This window comes from Physeter macrocephalus, chromosome 17 (genome assembly GCF_002837175.3).
Source record: "Physeter macrocephalus isolate SW-GA chromosome 17, ASM283717v5, whole genome shotgun sequence".
Classification (NCBI taxonomy): domain Eukaryota; kingdom Metazoa; phylum Chordata; class Mammalia; order Artiodactyla; family Physeteridae; genus Physeter; species Physeter macrocephalus.
Window position 1 is genome coordinate 12,680,431 of NC_041230.1, and position 19,548 is coordinate 12,699,978.

Here is a 19,548-nt window from a genome sequence, read left to right on the forward strand (position 1 = left end):
ATGTAACCAAAGCCCAAAACTGAGGCTAAGATTGAAGAGCTACCCAGCTCTAACTTTTCCCTCCCCAAGCCCCTCTGCTCTGGAAGGAGTGGAACTGAAAGAAGGCGGGAGACTATTAACCTAAAGAGAACAGAGCCTCTGGCACAGCTGACAGGGCCTTCACAGTGGTCAGATGGCTGTGCGTCCTCTGTCTGCTCGTGGCCTAACGCCTTTCATGTCTGCAAGCTGGGCTGCCCGGTGGGGACAGTGACGGGGCCAGGGAGGCAGAGGGGTATCTTGGAGTGGCTAAAGGATACGTGACAGGGCTGGAGGTGCCCGTCCCAACTTGCTGCCCGCCCAGAATCACCACTGCAGAGGGCCGATGTCAGCCCCTAGCTCCTCCTCCTCCTCCTCCTCCTCCTTCAGCTGGAAGGGCTTCACGGGCCACCTTGCCCTGACGACGGGCTCCACGTGGTCCTGAAGCCGGTGCCGCTTCATGTGGGCATTTCGACTCTTGATCTTGTCAAACACCCTGAGGAGGCACCGGAGGACACAGGGGTCAGAGCAGGGGGAGGCGGGTAGCCCTGAGAGGGGGACCCCAGGGGGCTGAGGGCAGGCGGTGTGGGAGCATCCAGGGAAAGGGCGGTACCTCTCACACTCCCTGCAGGGAAAGAAGCCGTGGCCCTCCCTGCTCCCCGGCAGCTCAGGGGTCCGCTTCGAGCTGGCGTTTGGGTTGGAGTTGAGGATGGACTCCCTCCCATAACTCTTAGTCTTTATCTTTAATTCGGGGGTTGGACAGTGGCTGGATCTCTCCCGAGGGCTACAAGTGACCTGCAGAGGGGGCAGAGATGATGAAAGGGTGCCGACAGCCCTGCTGCCCTTCTAAGGGAGAAGCAGGGGTCCAGAGCACAAACGTCGCGGGGTGCACCCCCCCACCCCCGCCCAGCTTGGATGGGCACCGGGCATCCAGATCCGCACTGAACTCCAGAAGCCCTACCCCGAGACCCTCTACCTTCGCTTCAGTCCTGTCTGCTTCATCCGGCTCTCTCTTGACCCTCTTTTCCAGCACTGGGCCTCGGCCGCAGTCAAACTTGATCATTTTTTTCCAGATGTAGTAATACTCAACACACTGGGCTACAGTTTTTGTCTGGATCTAGTGGAGGAAGAGAGAAGCCGGCTAAGGACAGTGCCTCAGGAGCAGCAGTGAGTATGGCCTTGACGCCCTAAATCCCCTCCCCATGGGGCCAGCCGCCACTTTTTGAAAGCCCTCCTGAAACGTCTCTCCCCTACCGCTTGGTACGCTCCTCTGCTACAGGGGACAGAGAATCACAAAGTCCTCCCGGGGAAGAAGGGGTTCAGAGAGAAGCCACCAGAGTCAACACCATCTAAGCTCTGCACGCTCTGAGCAACAAGGCTGGCCCAGGAACTCTTCTCTCCAGGAAAACGCACACAAAGGTGCACACGAGGACGCTCGCTGTGACATCATGCGGAGCCACACGTCTGCCGACCGGGACTTCTAATTAAAGCAGAGCGTCCTCACGTGGTGGATACCTCAGAGCCTTATGCGACAGCTAGGCAAGCCCTCCAAAAAACTGCAGAGGAAGGAACACTTCCCGACTCATTCCGTAAGTTCAACATTTCTCTGATACCAAAGCCAGACAAAGATATTACAAGGAAACAATGCTACAGACCAATGTCCCTCATGAACATAGATGAAAAAGTTTAAACAAAACTTTAACGAATAGAATCCAACTATATATATATATATATATATATATACATATATATATATATGTAAAGGACAATATACCATGACTAAGTGGGGCTCATCCCAGAAACGTGAGATTGGTTTAACAATCTAAAATCAATGTAATTCATCATACTAAACTTAAAAAAGAGAAATCATATGAGCATCTTGATAGGTGCAGAAAAAGCATTTGATACAATCCAATGTCCATTGCTGATGTAAACTCTCAGCAAAATAGGAGTAGAAGGAACTTCTCTTCAACCTGATAAATACCTACAAAATCCCTACAGCTAACGGTGGAGTAGTTTCCCCTTAAACATCATGAACAAGACAAGGATTTCCACTCTCACCACTTCTACTCAATACTGTACTGGTGGTTCTAGAGTGCAACAAGGCAAGAAAAAAAGTAAAGGCATCCAGGTTGGAAAGGAAGAAATACAACTGTCTTATTTGCAGATGATATGACTGTCTATGTAGAAAATCCAGTGGAATCCACAAAAAAGTTACCAAAACTAGTAAGTTAGTTTGGCAACATTTCAGAACACAAAATCAATATAAAAATCAATTTTATTTCTATACATACTAGCAACAAACCATTGGAAACTGAAATTAAAAAAAACTCTTTATAACATCATAAAAAACAGAAGTACTTAGGAATAAATCTGACAAAAAGTATGCAACAACTATACACTAAAAACTTCAAAACATTGCTGAAAAATTAAAGATTTAAATAGATATACCCTGTTCACGAGTCAGAAGACTCAATATTGTTAAGATAACGACTCTCCCCAGTTGACCTATAGAGTCAAAAACATTACCAATCAAGTTCCTAGCAGGAATTTTTGTTTTGAAATTGACAAGTTATTTCTAAAATGCATAGGGAAATAAAAAGGATCTAGAATAGAAAAAATAACTTTGAAAAAGAATAACAAAGTTGAAGGACTAACATTTTCTGATTTCAAGACTTAGAATAAAGCTACAGTAATAAAGACAGTATAGGAATAGCTTAAAAAAAGACAAACAGATCAACGAAACAGAATACAGAGTCCAGAAGTAGATGCATATATATATGGCCAACTGATATTTAACAAAGGTACAAAAGCAACTGAGTGGAGAAAGTATGGTCTTTCCAACAAAAGGTATTGGAACAATAAATATCCATATGCAAAAAATGAACTCACCTCACACCCCATACAAAAGTAAACTTAAAATGGATCATAAATCTAGAAATAAAACCTAAAACTATAAAACCTCCAGAAGAAAACATAGGGGAAAATCTTTGTGACTTTGGGTTAGGCAAAGATTTCTTAGATACAACACGAAAAGCACAGTCTATAAAAGAGAAATAATAAGTTATGCTTAATCAAAATTAAAAACTTTTCTTCAAAAGACACTGTTAGGAGACTGACAAATTGCATATTGGGAGAAAATATTTCCAAAGCATATATCTGGATAAAGGACTGGTGTTCAGAACAAAATAAGAACTCCTACAACTCAATAAAAACACAGACACTCCAATAAAAACATAGGCAAAAGATATGAACAGACAGCTCACCAGAGAAGGTGCACATATAGCAAAAAAACACAAAGATGCTCAGCATCATTAGTCATTAGGAAAATGGAGTCAGATGCTACTGTACACTCATTAGAATGGCTAAAATTAAAGAGACTGAGCATACCAAGTGTTGACGAGGGTGTGGAGCAACTGGACCTTTCATAACCTGCTGGTGGGAATGGGAAATGGTATAGCCACTTTGGAAAACAGTTTGGCAGTTTCTTAAAAAGTTAAACATACATCTACTATAAGTTACCCTCATTCCCCTCCTAGGTATTTATAATCCCACCCCCATCCCCGCAAAAAAATAAAAGAACCCAGTACATGTCCGTACAAAGACTCGTACATGAATGTTCAGAGCAGCTTTATCTGTAGTCATCAGTAACTGGAAACTGCCAACAGGTGGATGATTAAATGAACGGTGGTCCATCCACACAATGGTATACTCCTCAGCAACAAAGGGATGAACTACTGGTACACACGACAACATGGATGAATCTCAAAATCATTATGTTGAGTGTAAGAAGCCAGACAAAGCAGATCACATGCTGTATGATTATTCCATTTATATAAACCTCTAGAAAACGCAAACTAATTTATAGTGACAGAAAGTAGACAAGAGTTGACTTAGGGACCCGGGTGGCAGGAAGGAAGGGTTGCAAAGGGGTAGGAGGGAACTTTTGGGGGTGAAGGATATTTTCATTATCTTGATCATGGTGATGGTCTTACAAGTGTATAAATATGTCAAAAACATTAAATCTTTCACTTTGATTATGTGAAATACTGTGTACATCAAGTTAAAAAAAAGCAAAATAATCAGCAGGATATTAAATATATGATCTCATCCTTTTTTGAGAAAGTGCATATAGGTGTGTAAAATCCATATGGGCAGTAAATGCCTGTCAGGTTATCAATCAGAAGTAGGATTGTGGGGAGGGGCCTGGAGGGCTTTATTTTGAACATGGGATTCATTTCTGTACTGTTTGGGGTTGTTCAAAGCAATGGCTTTTTAGTTGTCAACCGTTCACAGCATGAGCAGAGTATCGCCCCTGACAGGCCCTGCAGTTCTAGCGCCTAGGCCGTGTGAGGGAGCCTTGTCTACACCAGCCTGCCACGTTCGCCTTACCGTCTTGTGTACCAAGTAGAAGTCCTTCTTGTGGGCACAGAACGCCTTCTTAAAGAGCCTCTTCTCCATGGAGGTCCAGATGTCCGAACCTATTGGAGAAACAGCCAAGAGGAGGAAGGATGTTTCTCCTTCTGGGACCACAGCCACGGCTGAAGTGCAGACTCCCCTCCTTTTTCAGGCCACCGAGCGCCAATTATATGCCAAGATTTCTGCTAAGCCCCTTACTTGCTTTATCTCACACAATCCTCACAAAAACCTTAGCAGGTAGGGGCTTAAGTTACCGTCCCCACTTGACAGATGCAGCAACTGGAGGCTTCCGCTGGTTAAGAGACTTGCCAAGGGCAGGCGGGGGCCCCAGGTTGCCTGACTCCAGGGCTGGAGTGCTCAGCTGCGGAACCTGAGCCCACCCCAGCCTGGCACCCCCTTTCTGGCCAGGCAGAGCCCATGAGGGAACCAGTGGAAAGGGGAAGGTTGGATCCAACTAGAGAACAGCACCCACTGAGTCCCCCAGAGAGGACGGGCCCTTCTGGGAGGGCAGGTGCAGGCCCCAAGAGAACTCTGGGAGGCACATGCGGAGCTTGTCATGGAAACTGACTGGCTCGCAGGGGCCTCAGCCAGGCCAAAACCACACGGGCAGCCACGCTCCAGTTACCTGTGTAGCGATAGTTGGCGAGAGGGTGAGTCCGTGGCTTCTGGGGTCCTCTCAGTAAGAGGGTCTCCAGGGCAACCTGGAACGAGAGGAGTGGCTGGCAACTCTCTGAGGGAGGGAAGGTGAGGTAGAGGCCCACCTTCATTCTTTCATTCATTCAGAAAATATGTGCAGCCCTCCCTAAAGCCACCCCTACCCCAGGGCGACTCAAAGTGTGGTCGGTCTGTGGACTGGCCACCAGCTGTGAACCACTTGGGACATACTGCCTACAGCACTAAGCGTACTGTTGAGTGCAGCTGACGTTACCTTTTTCATAGCAAGATTTACTTGATGAAGGAAACAGTGTGTGGACTTACTCTGGCACAAGCTCCTTCTTATTTCTTCAAGGAGCAGCATTTGGAGTGGCACTGCCCCTGCCCTACCCCATTTTATGGTCCTCATAGCACTAATCATTATCTATCACTTTAAAAAAATGTATTTCAGGGCTTCCCTGGTGGCGCAGTGGTTGAGAGTCCATCTGCCGATGCAGGAGACATGGGTTCGTGCACCGGTCTGGGAGGATCCCACATGCCGCGGAGCCTGCATGTCCGGAGCCTGTGCCCCGCAACGGGAGAGGCCACAACAGTGAGAGGCCCCGCGTACCGCAAAAAAAAAAATAAATAAATAAAAAAAATGTATTTCATGTGTTCACTCTCCTAAAATGTAAGCCCTGCAAAGAGAGGGCATTTGTCTTGCTTAACAGCGTAACCCCGGTCAGGACTAGCTATGCAATTTGCAGGACCCAGCGCAAAATGGAAACACGGGGCCCTGTGTTCAAAAACTATTAAGAATTTCAAGATAGTGGCAGCAGAGCATTAAACCAAGAATGGGCCCCTGAGCTGGCCCCAGCCTGATACCATGACATCACCAGGTATCAGGAGGACCCAGTAAATATGTGCTGATTACTCTGCCGAGCACCCACCATGTGCCAGCCACTGCCTCTCAGCTTGAGAAAAAGCACCATGTAGCCCTGACTCTTGGGTCTCCAACTCGGGTGACGTGACTTCCTCTCCCACTACACAGAGTTGGACTTCTTTATTTTCTAAACTTCAGGATTGTGAGGAGGGTCCTTGGAGGAGGCAGAGGCATTTCTGTTGCATCAGAGGTTTTCATACACCATTTTTAATCAAAAAGTTAAAGTTCAGTAAATAAACCAGATTAATGCAGGCCCTGAGTTGGTTCTGCTAGGCACCCCCTCCCCAGTGCCGCTGAGATGAGGTAATGCGGGAGGAACCCTGGTGCTCTGCTGTCACCCCAGATAAATAACTGATTGAGCCCATATGTGTGCATTTCCCCTACGTTCACAAGGACACCACCAGTCCCAAAGCGACCAGGGAGAAGGGTGGGTGGCCAGCCTTTGGTTCTCGTGAGCTGCAAAGCCCCACGTAGAAGGCACGTGGCTTGCGCCTAGAGCCCCTGGCCCTAAGAGAGCAGGGAGCTTTCCACAGCTCCTCTGAGCCCACCCTCGCCTGCACCTCACCTGGATGTTGCCCTGGGCTTCATGCAGGCAGTGCAGAGCGAGCTCCAGGTTGGTGCCCCCGCCTGGCATCACGCTGGAGCAGGCCACGTTGCAGAGCTCGGTCACTGTTTCCAGCAGGCAGCCCGGCAGCGGGAAGGAGAGGAGACACAGAGGGTCGGCAAGTGCCAGAGAGGAAACCTCCCCAACAGCACAGATGGGGCGGGGGGCTCCTGTCACCATCTCCCTCACCTCTCTGTTAAAAGCAGGCTGAGGGAAGGGAGGGACAAGGAGGATGGGCAGAAACCCTGCTCCTGGCATCTGCTCTGGATGGCCTGGCCAGCTACTGGGTGAGAGGAGGGGTGGGGCAAGGGACTGCAGCACAGCAAAGCAATACTGCGCTGAAGGCCAGCTCTGCCCACCCCACCCCCGCCCGGGGATCACTGCTTCTTGGTCAAGGTGAGAACTGGGAGGAGAAACTCCTTGGAGATGGAGGAGGGCCCTTGGGAACCTGGCCCCAAAGTCTCAGCCACCTCTATCCTGCGTTTCCGGGTTGGTCATCACATCTCCCCATGGCTTCCAGACCAGAGAAGCTACATGCTCGTCAGTTCCAGCCAGTGATCTGTCCTGGAGCTCTGGGATCTCAGCCTGAAACCGGCTTCCTATGTTGATGTGTCTGAAATGAGGCCACACACACGGACATACAGGACATATGTGTGTGACCAAGATGGGAAATAAAAGAGAGATGTGCGGTGAGCCCTGCTCTCAGGCCGCAGCCCTGCTCTGTGGAACCCTTCGGCCATCTCTCAGACACAGGGAGTGCTCATCACCCCAATAGACACGCGCAGGTATTCCAGAGACCTCTTGAGGGATACTCCCTTCCTTCCTCCGATTTGCTTTATCGCCAGATTTCTGGCCTCAGGCGTTTGGGGTCTAGGACAGGGGAGGTATGTGCTGATACCTGGCATGCTTCGACATCCAAGGTAACATCCATCTAGCCACAGTCCATGGCTACACAACAGTATCTCACTGTGCCATCACCAATTCTACCTAGAACCCCAGGGTGCTGGGCATTCTGTCCCCAGAGATCCAACTATGGTATATCTGGACAGAAGGACTATTGGGGAAACACCTGGGAAAATCCACCACTTCTCTCCTAGAGAGGCTCTGGATCTCGACCTGACTTTCCCATGATGAAGACTCCCTTGGGAAAAACCGACACTGGAATGCAAGGAGGGTAAAAGCATCCCCACTTTGGAAGGACCCTCAGGTTCTAAGTCTGTTCCAACTCACGGTTCAGTGCTGATCCTGGTGTTGTCCTTCACCACATAGATGCCAAAAGAGCCGTCCATGTGATCTGGAAAATACCCAAAGAAGAGCCTCAAGAAGACTGGCTAGAACTGACCCACGAGGCCCTTTCTGCCTGCCTTTCCAGAGCAGCTGAAAGCAGGCTCTTTAAGATTGCATGGTATACACACACCACTGTATATAAACTAGATAATCAACAAGGACCTACTGTATAGCACAGGGAACTACACTCAATGCTCTGTAATAACCTATATGGGAAAAGAATCTAAAAAAGAATAGATATGTGAATATGTATAACAAAATCACTTTGCTGTATACCTGAAACTAACGCAACATTGTAAATCAACTTTACTCCAATATAAAATTAAAAATTAGAAAAAGATTGCACGGTATGGAGTTTCCTCAAAAATTAAAAGTAGAACTACCATATCATGCAGCAAACCCACTTCTGGGTATTCATCCAAAAGAACTGCAGTCAAGACCTCAAAGAGATATCTGAACTCCCATGTTCACTCCAGCACTATTCACAATAAGCAAGATGTGGAAACAACCTAAATGTCCATTGACAGATGAGCACATAAAGGAAATGTGATGTAAACATACAATGGAATACCATTTAGCCTTAAAAAAAGGAAATTCTGCAATATGCAACAACATGGATGACCATTGAGGACATTATACTAAGTGAAATAAGCTAGTCACAGAAAGAGAAATACTGCATGACTCCACTTATATAATGTATCTAAAGTAGTTGAATTCATATTGATATAATCAAAGAGTGGAATAGGCGTTACCAGGGGTTGGGGGAGTGGGAAATGGGAGGTTACTAATCAATGGGCATAAAGTTTCAATTAAGCAAGCTCTAGAAATCTGCTGTATAACATTGTATCTATAGTCAAAAATACTGTATTGCACACTTAAATATTTGTTAAAAGGGTAGATCACAGATTAACTGTTCACATCACAATAAAATAAAAAGATTGCATGGAAGGGGGATAAGACTTCTGAAAAAGTAGAGTAAGGAACTCGGCAAAACAACAAATTTACTGATAGAAATCATTAAAAAAAAAAAAAAAAAGAACAGTAAGCTAAAGTCTCTGCAAGTTGTCCTAAAGGCATACAGCATTTTAAGAAATACTCATTCAAGAAAATCTACTAAATCTTGGTAAGAACAGTGAGAGTCTGTGGCACTGGAGCCATGGCCCACTCCCTTACCCACCTAGCCCCTAGCTCTTTGTAACGGAAGCTCTACCCAGGTAGGTGCAGCCAAGGAGATGGGGGCTTCTTCTTCCCCTGGCTCCCATGCTTAAAGAATTAAAGTAAGATAAAATAAAAATTTCTCATCAAAAAGAAAATGCCATTAAGAGATGGAAATTATTTTTTAAAAAGAAACAAATGTGGACTTCCCTGGCGGTCCAGTGGTTAAGACTCTGCGCTTCCACCGCAGGGGGCATGGGTTCGATCCCTAGTCGAGGAACTAAGATCCTGCATGCTGTGCGATGCAGCCAAAAAAAAAAAAAAAAAAAAGAACCAAATGGAAATAATTCTGGGGTTAAAAAAGTACAATAACCAAAATAGGGCTCAACAGTAGATCTGAGCTGGCAGAAGAAACAATCAGCAAACCTGAAGATAGAACAATGGAGTCTATGAAATCTGAGGAACAGAGAGAAAAAAATGTAGGAAAGTGAAGAGAGCCTCAGAGAAATGTGAGATGTCATTAAATGCAACAATATACATGTAGTGGGAGTACCAGAAAGAGGGGAGAAAGGGACAGAATATTTAAAGTATTAATGGCCGAAAATTTCCCAAATTTGATGAAAAACAATATGTATATCCAACAAACTCTATAAACGCCAAGAAAGATTAAACACAAAGAGCTCTACATCCAGACATAACATAGGCAAAATGTTGAAAGCAAAAATAAAGATAAGATCTTGGAAGCAAAAAGGGAAAAACAATTTGTTACATACAAGGGCACTACAGTAAGATTAACAGCTAACTTCTTAATAGAAACGATGTAGGTCACAAGGCAATGGGATAATATATTCAAATTACTGAAAGTAAAAAAGTGTCAACCAAGTATCTTATATTCAGCAAATTGTCTTTCAAAAATGAAGGTAAAATAAAGACACTCCCAGATAAATAAAAACTGAGAATATCTGTTGCTGGCAGACCTGTCTTACAAGAAATATTAAAGGTGAAATATTATTCAGCCGCAAAAAGGAACAAAGTACTGATACATACTGCAACATGGATGAAACCTAAAAACATCATGCTAACTAAAAGAAGGCACTCATAAAGGACCACATACTGTATGATTCCACTCATATGAAATATGCAGAATAGCCAAATCAATAGAGACAAAGTAGATTAGTCGTTACCCACGGCTGGGGGTGGGGAGGATGGAAAGGAGGGACTGCTAATAAGTACAGGGCTTCTTTTGGGGATGATGAAAATTGAAAACTGATGGTAGTGATGGTTGCACAGCTCTGTGAATATACTAAAAACCATTGAATTATATACTTTAAAGGGATGAATTGCATGGTATGTGAATTATATATCCCTAATAAAAATAAATACTAAAGAAAGTTCTTCAGATTGAAAGCAAATGATATCAGATGGTAACTTGAATCCAAACAAACAAAAAAAAAAGCAAAGCGCTAGTAGATATGGGTAACTATAAAAATCAGTATGATTACATATTTCTTAAGTGCCTTAAAAAACAACTGCATAAAACAATAGATATTGTGGGCCTGTAACATATAGAAATATATGTGACAGTAACTGCACAAGGAGCACAGCTGCATTGGAGTAAAGGAATATCACCTCAGACAGTAACTCAAATCCACAAGAATAAATGAAGAGGTCAGAAATGGTAAATAAGAAGGTTAATATAACCACCTCTATAAATCATGCTTGCTTTCCTTTATTCTCTCAGTTTTTTTACACGAAATAAAATTATATAAAGCAATAAACATGACCAGTAAGGTATTACTGGGTCTCTCACATATAATAGCAAAAGAGTCAGAAGGAATAGAGCTAGATAGGAGCAGTGTTTCTATATTTCATTGTTAATGAGTTATTACACATCCTAACAGATTCTGATAAGACATATATTTTAAGGCCTAGAACCACCACCAAGAAATGACTAAGAAAAAGTGAAAAATTAAAGGAATGAAAATGTTACACTAGAAAATACTCAATACAAAAGAAAGCAGGAAAGGAGGAACAGAGGGAGAAAAAGACATGGAAAATAAAAAGCAAAATGGCAGATGTAAATCCAACCATATCAATATAACATTAAACAAGAATGGATTAAACAAACCAATCAAAAGGCAGAGTTTTTAAGACTGGATAAACACAAAACACATGATCCAACAAATGGTGTCTATAGGTAACATGCTTTATTTTCAAAGACACAAATAGGCTGAAAGTAAAAGAAGAGAAAAATATATACCAAGCAAACAACAACCATAAAAGAGAATGGAATGGCTATACTAATGTCAGGCACATTAGACTTTAAAACAAAAAATATTACTAGAGATAATGATAAAATTATTGTAATAATGACAAATGATATCACAATCACATCATAATGACAAAAGGTCAAGCCATGAGGAAGATATGACAATTACAAACATATACACACCTAAAAACAGACCCCCAAAATACACGAAGCAACAAACGACAGAATTGAAGGATGAAATAAACCATTAAAAAATAATAGTTGGAGATTTCAATACTTTGAACAGCGGATAGGGCAACTAGGCAGAAGATCAACAAGGAAATTGAAACTAACTAGACAAAACAGACAAAATACAGCATTCCACCAAACATCAGTAGAATACATTCTTCTCAAATTCACATGGAACATTCTTCAAGACAGACCGCATTCTAGTCCGTATAACATGCCTCAATAAATTTTAAATTTTAAAATAAATTTAAGGGAATTCCCTGGCAGTCCAGTCGTTAGGACTCCACGCTTCCACTGCAGGGGGCATGAGTTTGATCCCTGGTGGGGGAACTAAGATCCTGCAAACCGCACAGCACGGCCAAAAAAATAAAAATAAATTAAATTAATTAAATTTAAAAAGAAACAAAGTATGTTCTCTGACCACAAGAGAATTAGATTACAAATCAATAAAAGGCAGCAATTTGGAAAATTCACAAATATGTGAAAATTAAGCAACACACTCCTTAATAATCAGTGTATTAAACAGAAGTGGAATGATAAATTAGAAAATACTTTAGCTGAATGAATATAAAAACACAACATACTAAAACTTACAAAATGTAGCTAAAGCAATGCTCAGAAGGAAATCTATAGCTGTAAAATGTCTGTATTTATAAAGAAGAAAAATCTCAAATCATTTATGGTCAACTGATTTTCCACAAAGGTACCAAGACAATTCAATGAGAAAAGAACAGTATTTTCAAGTGCTGTTAGAACTGATACATACATGCAAAAGAATGAATTTGGACTCCTACCTCAGACAATATATAAAAGTTAACTAAAGATTGATCGCAGACCTAAAAATAAGTTGGACTTCATCAAAATTAAAAACTTGTGTACTGCAAACCATATCATAAATAAAATGAAAAGACAACCCACAGAATGGGAGAGAATTTGCAAATCATATATCTGATAAGGGGTTTGCGTCCAGAATATATAAGGAACAGAGACAACTCAACAATAAAAAGATAAGAATTCAATTTAAAAAATGGGCAAAGGATCTGAATAGACATTTCTCCCGAGAAGATATACAAATGGATAATAAGCATCATTAGCCATCAGGGAAATGTAAATCAAAACCACAATGAGCTACCACTTTACACCCACTAGGATGGTTATAATAAAAAAGACAGATAAGAAGTGTTAGCAAGGATGTGGAGAAACTGGAACTTTCATACAATGTTGGTGGAAATTTAAAATGACTTGGCCATTTTGGAAAACAGTCTGGCAGTTCCTTAAACGATTAAACATAGTTACCCTTTGACCCAGCAATTCCACTCTGAGGTATATACCCAAGAGAAATGAGGACTTATGTCCAACAAAAACTTATACATAAATGTTCTTAACAGCACTGTTTGAAATAGCCAAGGGACGAAAACAACCCAAATGCTCGTCAACTGCTGAATGGATAAATAAAATATCGTCTATCCAGAGAATGGAAAGTCATTCATCCATAAAAAGAAATGAAGCACTGATGCATACTACAACATGGACGAACCCTGAAAACATTATTCTAAGTGAACAAACTAGACACAGAATGTCACATATTGTATGATTCCAATTATATGAAATGTCCAGAATAGGGAGACTCCTAGAAAAAGTAGGTTGGTAGACTGGTGGTTGCCCAGGGCTGAGGACTTGGGGGCTACAGTGCCTGTGTGTAACCACCCATGGATATAATCTTCTGGGGTGATGAAAATGCTCTAGAATTAGATTGTGGGATGGGTGTACAATCCTAAGAATACACTAAAAAAAACACTGTACACTTTAAATGGGTGATTCATATGGCATGTGAATTATATCTCAATAAAGCTGTTTAAAAAATTACTCGAAAGGGCAGGCAGAAGGGTGGTTAGGCTAAATGGCGTCTATTTTCTTTCTGGCTACAAAATTATAAGCACCTAGAAGGCTGCTGGTCCCAGATGGTCCTGGGATAGTTCTGAACAGCAACGGGACCCCCAGACCAGACCCAGGCGTAGGCCAGAGAGAGTGGCTGGACCAAATTCTACAGGGGGCGGGGGTCTGGCCCCCCGCAGGCCCGTCGTGGGGTGATCAACCTCACTCACCAAGCATGGCACTGATGAGCCTGTCGGGACGGGCCTGAGCAGATGTGGAACAGAGAGTGTTGAAATATAGCCCAGAGCCCTCCCGGATGGGGCTGAGCATTGGGGGCGGCGTGTAGGGAGGGCACCGGGACAGTCCCTTCAGGAGGGGGTCCACCAGGAACATGGGCGAGCGCAGGCAGCTCCGGCGGCATCCTCCCGGGCCCAGCTCCCCAGACATGGAGGGCGGAGGAGGGATAAGCAGTGCCTTGGGCCGGGGGAGCTTCTTCCGCTTCCTGTGTTGGCTGCTCTCCTTGCTGTCTCTCTCTTCCCTGTCCTTCTTCTGTCCCTGGAGAAGAAGAGACTTCAGAACCAGGGGGGTCACCTGAGGCCACCGCCCCACAGCTCAGTCCTCAAGATGGCGTGAGAGTGGCAAAGGGTACTGACCAGCCAGACGCACACCCCGCATGGCCGTGCCCAGAGTCCTCAGCGCAGGAAGCCGGGCAGGGCCACCGCGCCTGAGCCAGACTCCAGACCCTAAGCCGCGCGACGTTTGACGCTGGAGCCTTCTCAGGCACCCACACGCCCCAAGGAGAGGCCCTCATTCAGACCATTTTGGAAACTCATGTCCGTTGTTAAAAGTGACTGGCACTTAAAGTGTGGGGGCCAGACGGATGCAACAGCATGACAAAAGGAAAAACTGTTCCCCTCAAAATGACAGCAGCTCCTGCGAGACAAACAGTGGGCTTCATGCACCCCGTCCCCCAGTCCAGCATGAACTTCTCCAGGTGGGGCCTTCCAGCACAGGCTGAAGAGACGATGGCCTGGACCTGCTACACTCTCTCTTACCTCCACGCAGTCTCCCCTCCTCTCTGCCCATCTTACTCCTCCTCATCCTCCAGAGCTCAGCGCCAATAGCCCCTTCCTCAGGCAGGGTCTCTGGTGCCCTCTCGGGGCTCCCACAGCTCCCTCTCCCAGCCCGGCCCATTCTGGGTCGTCAGTGTCCGGGGATGGGTCTATCTACTCCGCTGGGCTGGGAGCCCCAGGAGACAGGGGCAGGCCTGTTGTGGTCGCTGCAGTGTCCCCAGCCCTGCCCAGCACACGGCCAGACACAAAGGAAGTTCACTGGAGGTTGAATGGATGAATGAACACGCAAACCAAGCTCTTCTGGAGTCAGGATTTGGGGGCTTTTCTCACAGCTCCCACTGGCAGGTGGAAAGCAGCTGGAAGGAAGTGCACCCACCTTGCTCCCCGGGGGATGGTTCGCTGGAGCCACAGGCACCGACACAGGGACCACCAAAGGGGCTGCGGTCACGTTGTCCAAGGACTTCCTGGCTCCCGGGGGACTCTGCCTGTCCCCCTCCAGCCTCAGCACCTGTCTTGGTGGCTTGCAAAACTCCATGCCAAACACCTACACACAGAGAAGAGCCAGCCCTTTAAGAAACACAGTAGGTAGGGAGCGAGGGGCCCCTCCAGAGCAGCACAGCCCTGACTGCCGGCCCCCAGCCAGGCTCCCCGCAGGAGGACGGCTCCATCCTGAGATGAATGGCAGCTTCGCGCCCCTTCACCTGCGGCTCCTGCTTCCCTCGAGGTGACGGCCACTGGTCGCTGTGAAAACACATGTGGCTGCTCAGCCCTTTCTCTGTATAAAACATCTGGCTGCAATTCTTGCAGACGTAAGTGCTTCTTGGCTCTGCCCAGTCTGTGGGCCCACCATTGTGCTGGTTACTGTGGGGAAGAAAGGGAGAATGGGACTCCGTCCCCAAACACTGATCCTCTGACAGCTCTGGACGAACCCTAAGAAATGGAGACGGTGCCCCTGATTCTCTGTGGCCTGGTGCTCGCCCCTTCAGGAGTGAAGCATCCAGAGCTCGCTCACCCAGGGCCAGCACATCAAAGCCACCAGAGGATTCCCGAGGGGCTTCTGAACTTACCAGCCACCTGCCATGTTCTCCTCCTTCATCGGGCGGGGGAGCCGGTAGATATTTCCACCCTGAAGACGAAAATACATCTGAGCCAACATATCAGAAATGAGATGCAAGAGTGAAAACTATAAGACTTGGAAGAAAACACAGGTGTAATTCTTGGTGACCCTGGAGTAGGCAGTGGTTTCTTGGATGACTCCAAAACCAAACAAAAGATAGAACGTATTGAACTTCAAAACTTACAACTTCTGTGCTTCAAAGGACGTCATCAAGAAGTGAAAAGACAGAATAAGAGAAAAGAGTTGCAAATCATGTATCTGATAAGGGACTATGTATATTTATGTATCTATAATACATAATGAACTCTCATAGCTCAATAATAAAAACACAACCCAATTTAAAAATGGGCAAAGACTCTGAATAGACACCTATCCAAAGAGGATATACAAATGGCCAATAAACACATTAAAAGATGCTCAAGATTATTAGCCATCGGGGAAATGCAAATTAAACCATAATAAGATCATCATTTCCCACCCACTAAGGTGGCTGTAATAAAAAGAAACAACTGGACAATAACAAGTGTTGGTGAGGATGCAGAGAAACTGGAGGCCTCATACACTCTGGGTAGGAATGTAAAACAGCACAGCTTTTTGGAAAAGTTTGGCACTTCCTCAAATAGAATTACCCTATAGCCCAGCAATTCCCCCCCTAGGTATTTCCCAAGAGAAATGAAAACATATGTCTAAGCAAGAACCTGTACACAAATGTTCATAGCAGCGTTATCACAATGGCCAAGAAGTGAAAACAACCCAAATATCTATCAACTGATGAATGGATAAATAAAATATGGTGTATCCATACAACGGACAAATTACTCAGCAATAAAAAGGAATGAAGTTCTGATCCATGCTACGACACAGATGAACTTTGAGAACATCATGTTAAGTGAAAGAAGCAAAAGACACAAAAGGCCATGTAGCGTATGATTCCAATCACACGAAGTGTCCAGAATAGGCAAATCCATGGAGACAGAGGGTAGATTCATGGTCGCCAGGGGCTGGGAGGGATGGAGAGATTGCGGGTGACAACCAAGAGTGTGGGGTTTCTTTCTGCGGGGATGAAAGTGTTTTGGCAAAGAGTGGTGATGGGTGCATGACCTTGTAAACATACTAAAAACCACTGGATGGTACACTTCAAAATGGTGAATTAGATGGTACATGAATATTAAAGCTGTTCAAAAAAAAAAAAGCGGAAGAGGTAGCTGTGGTGTGACAGGAAGGATGCTGGACCTCGGAACATCACGAAGAGAAGTGGCCGAGCTCTCTGCGCCCAGGACCTCGTGGGCACGATGTGGGAGGACCCAAGCTGCTCCACAAGGGCGGACTGGCGCCAGGCCTGCAGCAGGGGCCAAGTCGGACTTGTGAACCTGTGATTCACAACCAGAAAAGACACAGCATTTCACATACGAATATCAAGGGCAAAGGAGCTCTGCCTTTACATTCTCTGAAGAAGTGAAGGAGGCAAATCCAAAAGGAAGCAAAGGCAGAAAGCAAGCAAACAGAAAAAGTTTAGTGAAGAAACATGACACCAAGTGTCTCTGACAACTCTAAAGCCCTGTTCTGTTTTGTGTGTGTGTGTTGCGGGGTGGAGGGTAATGGGAGGAACCATCACTTCTCTGGACCTTCATTCCCCCCTCTGTAAACAAACTGCATCTGAGGATTTGCCGAGGTTAAATATGGTACCTGGACAAGTTAGAAACATGGAAACAGGTAAGGACGAGACTCTGCCTCCCGCATGGTCAGGTCCCGTGAGAGGGCCCTGGTACCTGGATCCTGTTGAATATCGTCAGCTTGGACTTGGAGTCCCAGGGGGGATCCGCTGGAGGCCCAGCCGACGATGAGAAGGAAGCCATGGCCACCTGGCTTGGAGAAGCTGCACAGCGCATATCCATTTTCACCTTCTCCTTCCGGAAGCCTGAAAAGCGCTGGGCCCTGGAGTTGCCAGAGAAGAGCCTGTAGCCTCTGGCCCGGGAGCAGGCCGGGCCCTTTTCACCTTCTGTGGCCCCGGAAGCCGTGCCATTCTCAGCCTGGGCCTGCTTCCCTGGGAGGCGGGCTCTGGATGGCTCCTCCCCTCCTAGCTGGGTCTGACGCAGGCCGCCGGGGGAGAAGGTGTTCCCCAGGCCCAAGGTCCCTTTCGAGGATCTCAACTGCTTGGCCGGAGAGGAGATGTCTGGGTTCCCGGGAGGGTCCAGGGACGACGCTGTAAGGGCGGGCGGAGCAGCAGCCACTTTTGGTCTTCCCTTTGTGTCCTGGCTCACGCTGCTGGGGGAGGCCTCCGTGGGGAAAGCGGGTGTGGATTTTCTCCTGCGGGCTAGGGATCCCTCTGGCTCAGGGTTCACGGGGCCAGCATGGAGAGAGTCAACAGTGGGCGCCATAGGCAGGGGCTGCTGCGGCCACGGCCCCTGCAGTGACTTCAGGGCAACTTGCTTGCCGTCGGGCATGGGAAGCTGGGAGGAGGCGGCGGCCACCTGGGTGTGGGAGAAGATCCGCTGGGACTTGGTGATCATCTGGAACACCTGCATCTGCTCGTGGCTCACCAGAGACTCCTGAGACTTCAGGAACAGCTGCCGGAAGAGCGGCGTGGCATCCGACTGGAAGCCGCTGGACTTCGGGCCGTCCTGGGGGCCAGGCTCACCAGGGTTCTGCCACGAGAAGGAGTCGCAGTCAAACTTGCTCTTCTTGGAAGCCGAGGAGCCGTCTTCCCCGCTGGTGCTGTCATATCTGGGGTCACCCGAGGCCTCCCCCGGTGCCTTCAGGAGCGTGCGAGGGAAGGGCGGCGTGTCCTCCAGACCGGTGCCCCGGCTGGGTGAGGGCTCCCCCGCAGGGGAATCGCTGCTGAGCCCGGGGCCAGGCTCAGAGCCCTCCCGGGACGGCACTGCAGAGGGCTTGTGGACGACAAACATACTGTTTCCTCTGCTCTTAGGGCAGCCCGACGGGTTTCGGAGCCACTGGAAACTGTGGCTTGATGGCTGGGAACTGGCGGGGACAGTCTGGCCACGGAACAGAGGCAGGCAGGCGGGCAGGGGAGCGCCCTCGGGCCAGCCCTCCAGGGATGACGGGGGCTGGACCAGCGGCAGCTCCGGCTCGGCTGGGTCGGGGCCGCTGTTCTTCGCTGCCCGCGAGTGGACGGCTGTGAACACGTCCGTGGCAGGCTCCTTCCGTGTGGGCCGGGGCTCCTCGGGAACCTCAGTGCCCAGGGCTCCTGGGGCCGCCGGGGTGCTGGCTGGGCCGCAGGAGGAGGACCCTGACGAGGGCAGGCAGGAACAGGCCGTGTTCTTCCCCTCGCCGCCGTCTGAAGGCCCGCCCGGGGCTGGCCCGGGAGAAGGGATCTTCTGGTGGACGATGCTGCTCACGATACAGCGCAGGAGGTCTCGGTTGGGCAAGAGGGAGCTGGGGGACGGGGCTTCCGGGGGCACCAGGGACCGCAGGCCCGCGGGTGCGGGCTGGCCGGCCACCTCGTGCGCGTGGGGTGAGTTCCCGCAGGCCTCCTCCTCCGGGGCGGCCTCCTTGAGGATGCACAGGCCGTGCTGGACCTCGTAGTGCCGGCGCAGGGAGCGGTAGTCGCAGTAGCTCTTGCTGCAGCCCTGCTCAATGCACACAAAGGGCTTGGTCTTCTGGTGGGTGAGCATGTGCCCGGTCCTGGAATCACATGAGGAGGAAATTAGCGGGTGTCTCGGCGTGGGTCACCCACTGCAGGACCCCAGGAGTGTCCCCAGGGGGCAGCAGCATCGCAACTCAGAAACTGTGCTCAGACCCTATGAGGAAAAACCCCTGCTACGGTCAAAGCCATCTGGAAGGGGGAGCTCTTTCCCTCACCCTTAAGCAAACCCCTAATCTGAGATTTTAAAAATCAGTGGGAGGGCTTCCCCGGTGGCGCAGGGGTTGAGAGTCCGCCTGCCGATGCAGGGGACACGGGTTCGTGCCCCG

At 47.4% G+C, this 19,548-nt stretch overlaps 1 protein-coding gene and 1 long non-coding RNA gene across 2 annotated transcripts in view; one reads left to right on the top strand and one right to left on the bottom strand.

Moving 5' to 3' along the window:
* Positions 1–32: 32 nt before the first annotated feature.
* Positions 33–19,548, bottom strand: part of ZNF541 (zinc finger protein 541) — a 26,269-nt gene continuing 6,753 nt past the window's right edge. The window contains exons 3-15 of the mRNA XM_007102748.4: positions 17,388–19,260; positions 15,569–15,627; positions 15,203–15,362; positions 14,872–15,045; positions 13,659–13,983; positions 7,845–7,908; positions 7,085–7,227; positions 6,576–6,679; positions 5,060–5,135; positions 4,408–4,496; positions 992–1,132; positions 629–810; positions 33–511 (exon numbers count right to left, since the gene is read on the bottom strand). Coding sequence (XP_007102810.2) covers positions 343–511; positions 629–810; positions 992–1,132; positions 4,408–4,496; positions 5,060–5,135; positions 6,576–6,679; positions 7,085–7,227; positions 7,845–7,908; positions 13,659–13,983; positions 14,872–15,045; positions 15,203–15,362; positions 15,569–15,627; positions 17,388–19,260 — 3,559 coding nt within the window. The 3' untranslated portion in view covers positions 33–342. The remainder of the gene's footprint in view (positions 512–628; positions 811–991; positions 1,133–4,407; positions 4,497–5,059; positions 5,136–6,575; positions 6,680–7,084; positions 7,228–7,844; positions 7,909–13,658; positions 13,984–14,871; positions 15,046–15,202; positions 15,363–15,568; positions 15,628–17,387; positions 19,261–19,548) is intronic.
* Positions 1,077–5,697, top strand: LOC114484065 (uncharacterized). Its single transcript, XR_003676570.2, has 3 exons — positions 1,077–1,182; positions 1,295–1,604; positions 5,540–5,697. It is a non-coding gene; the product is annotated as an uncharacterized lncRNA (long non-coding RNA).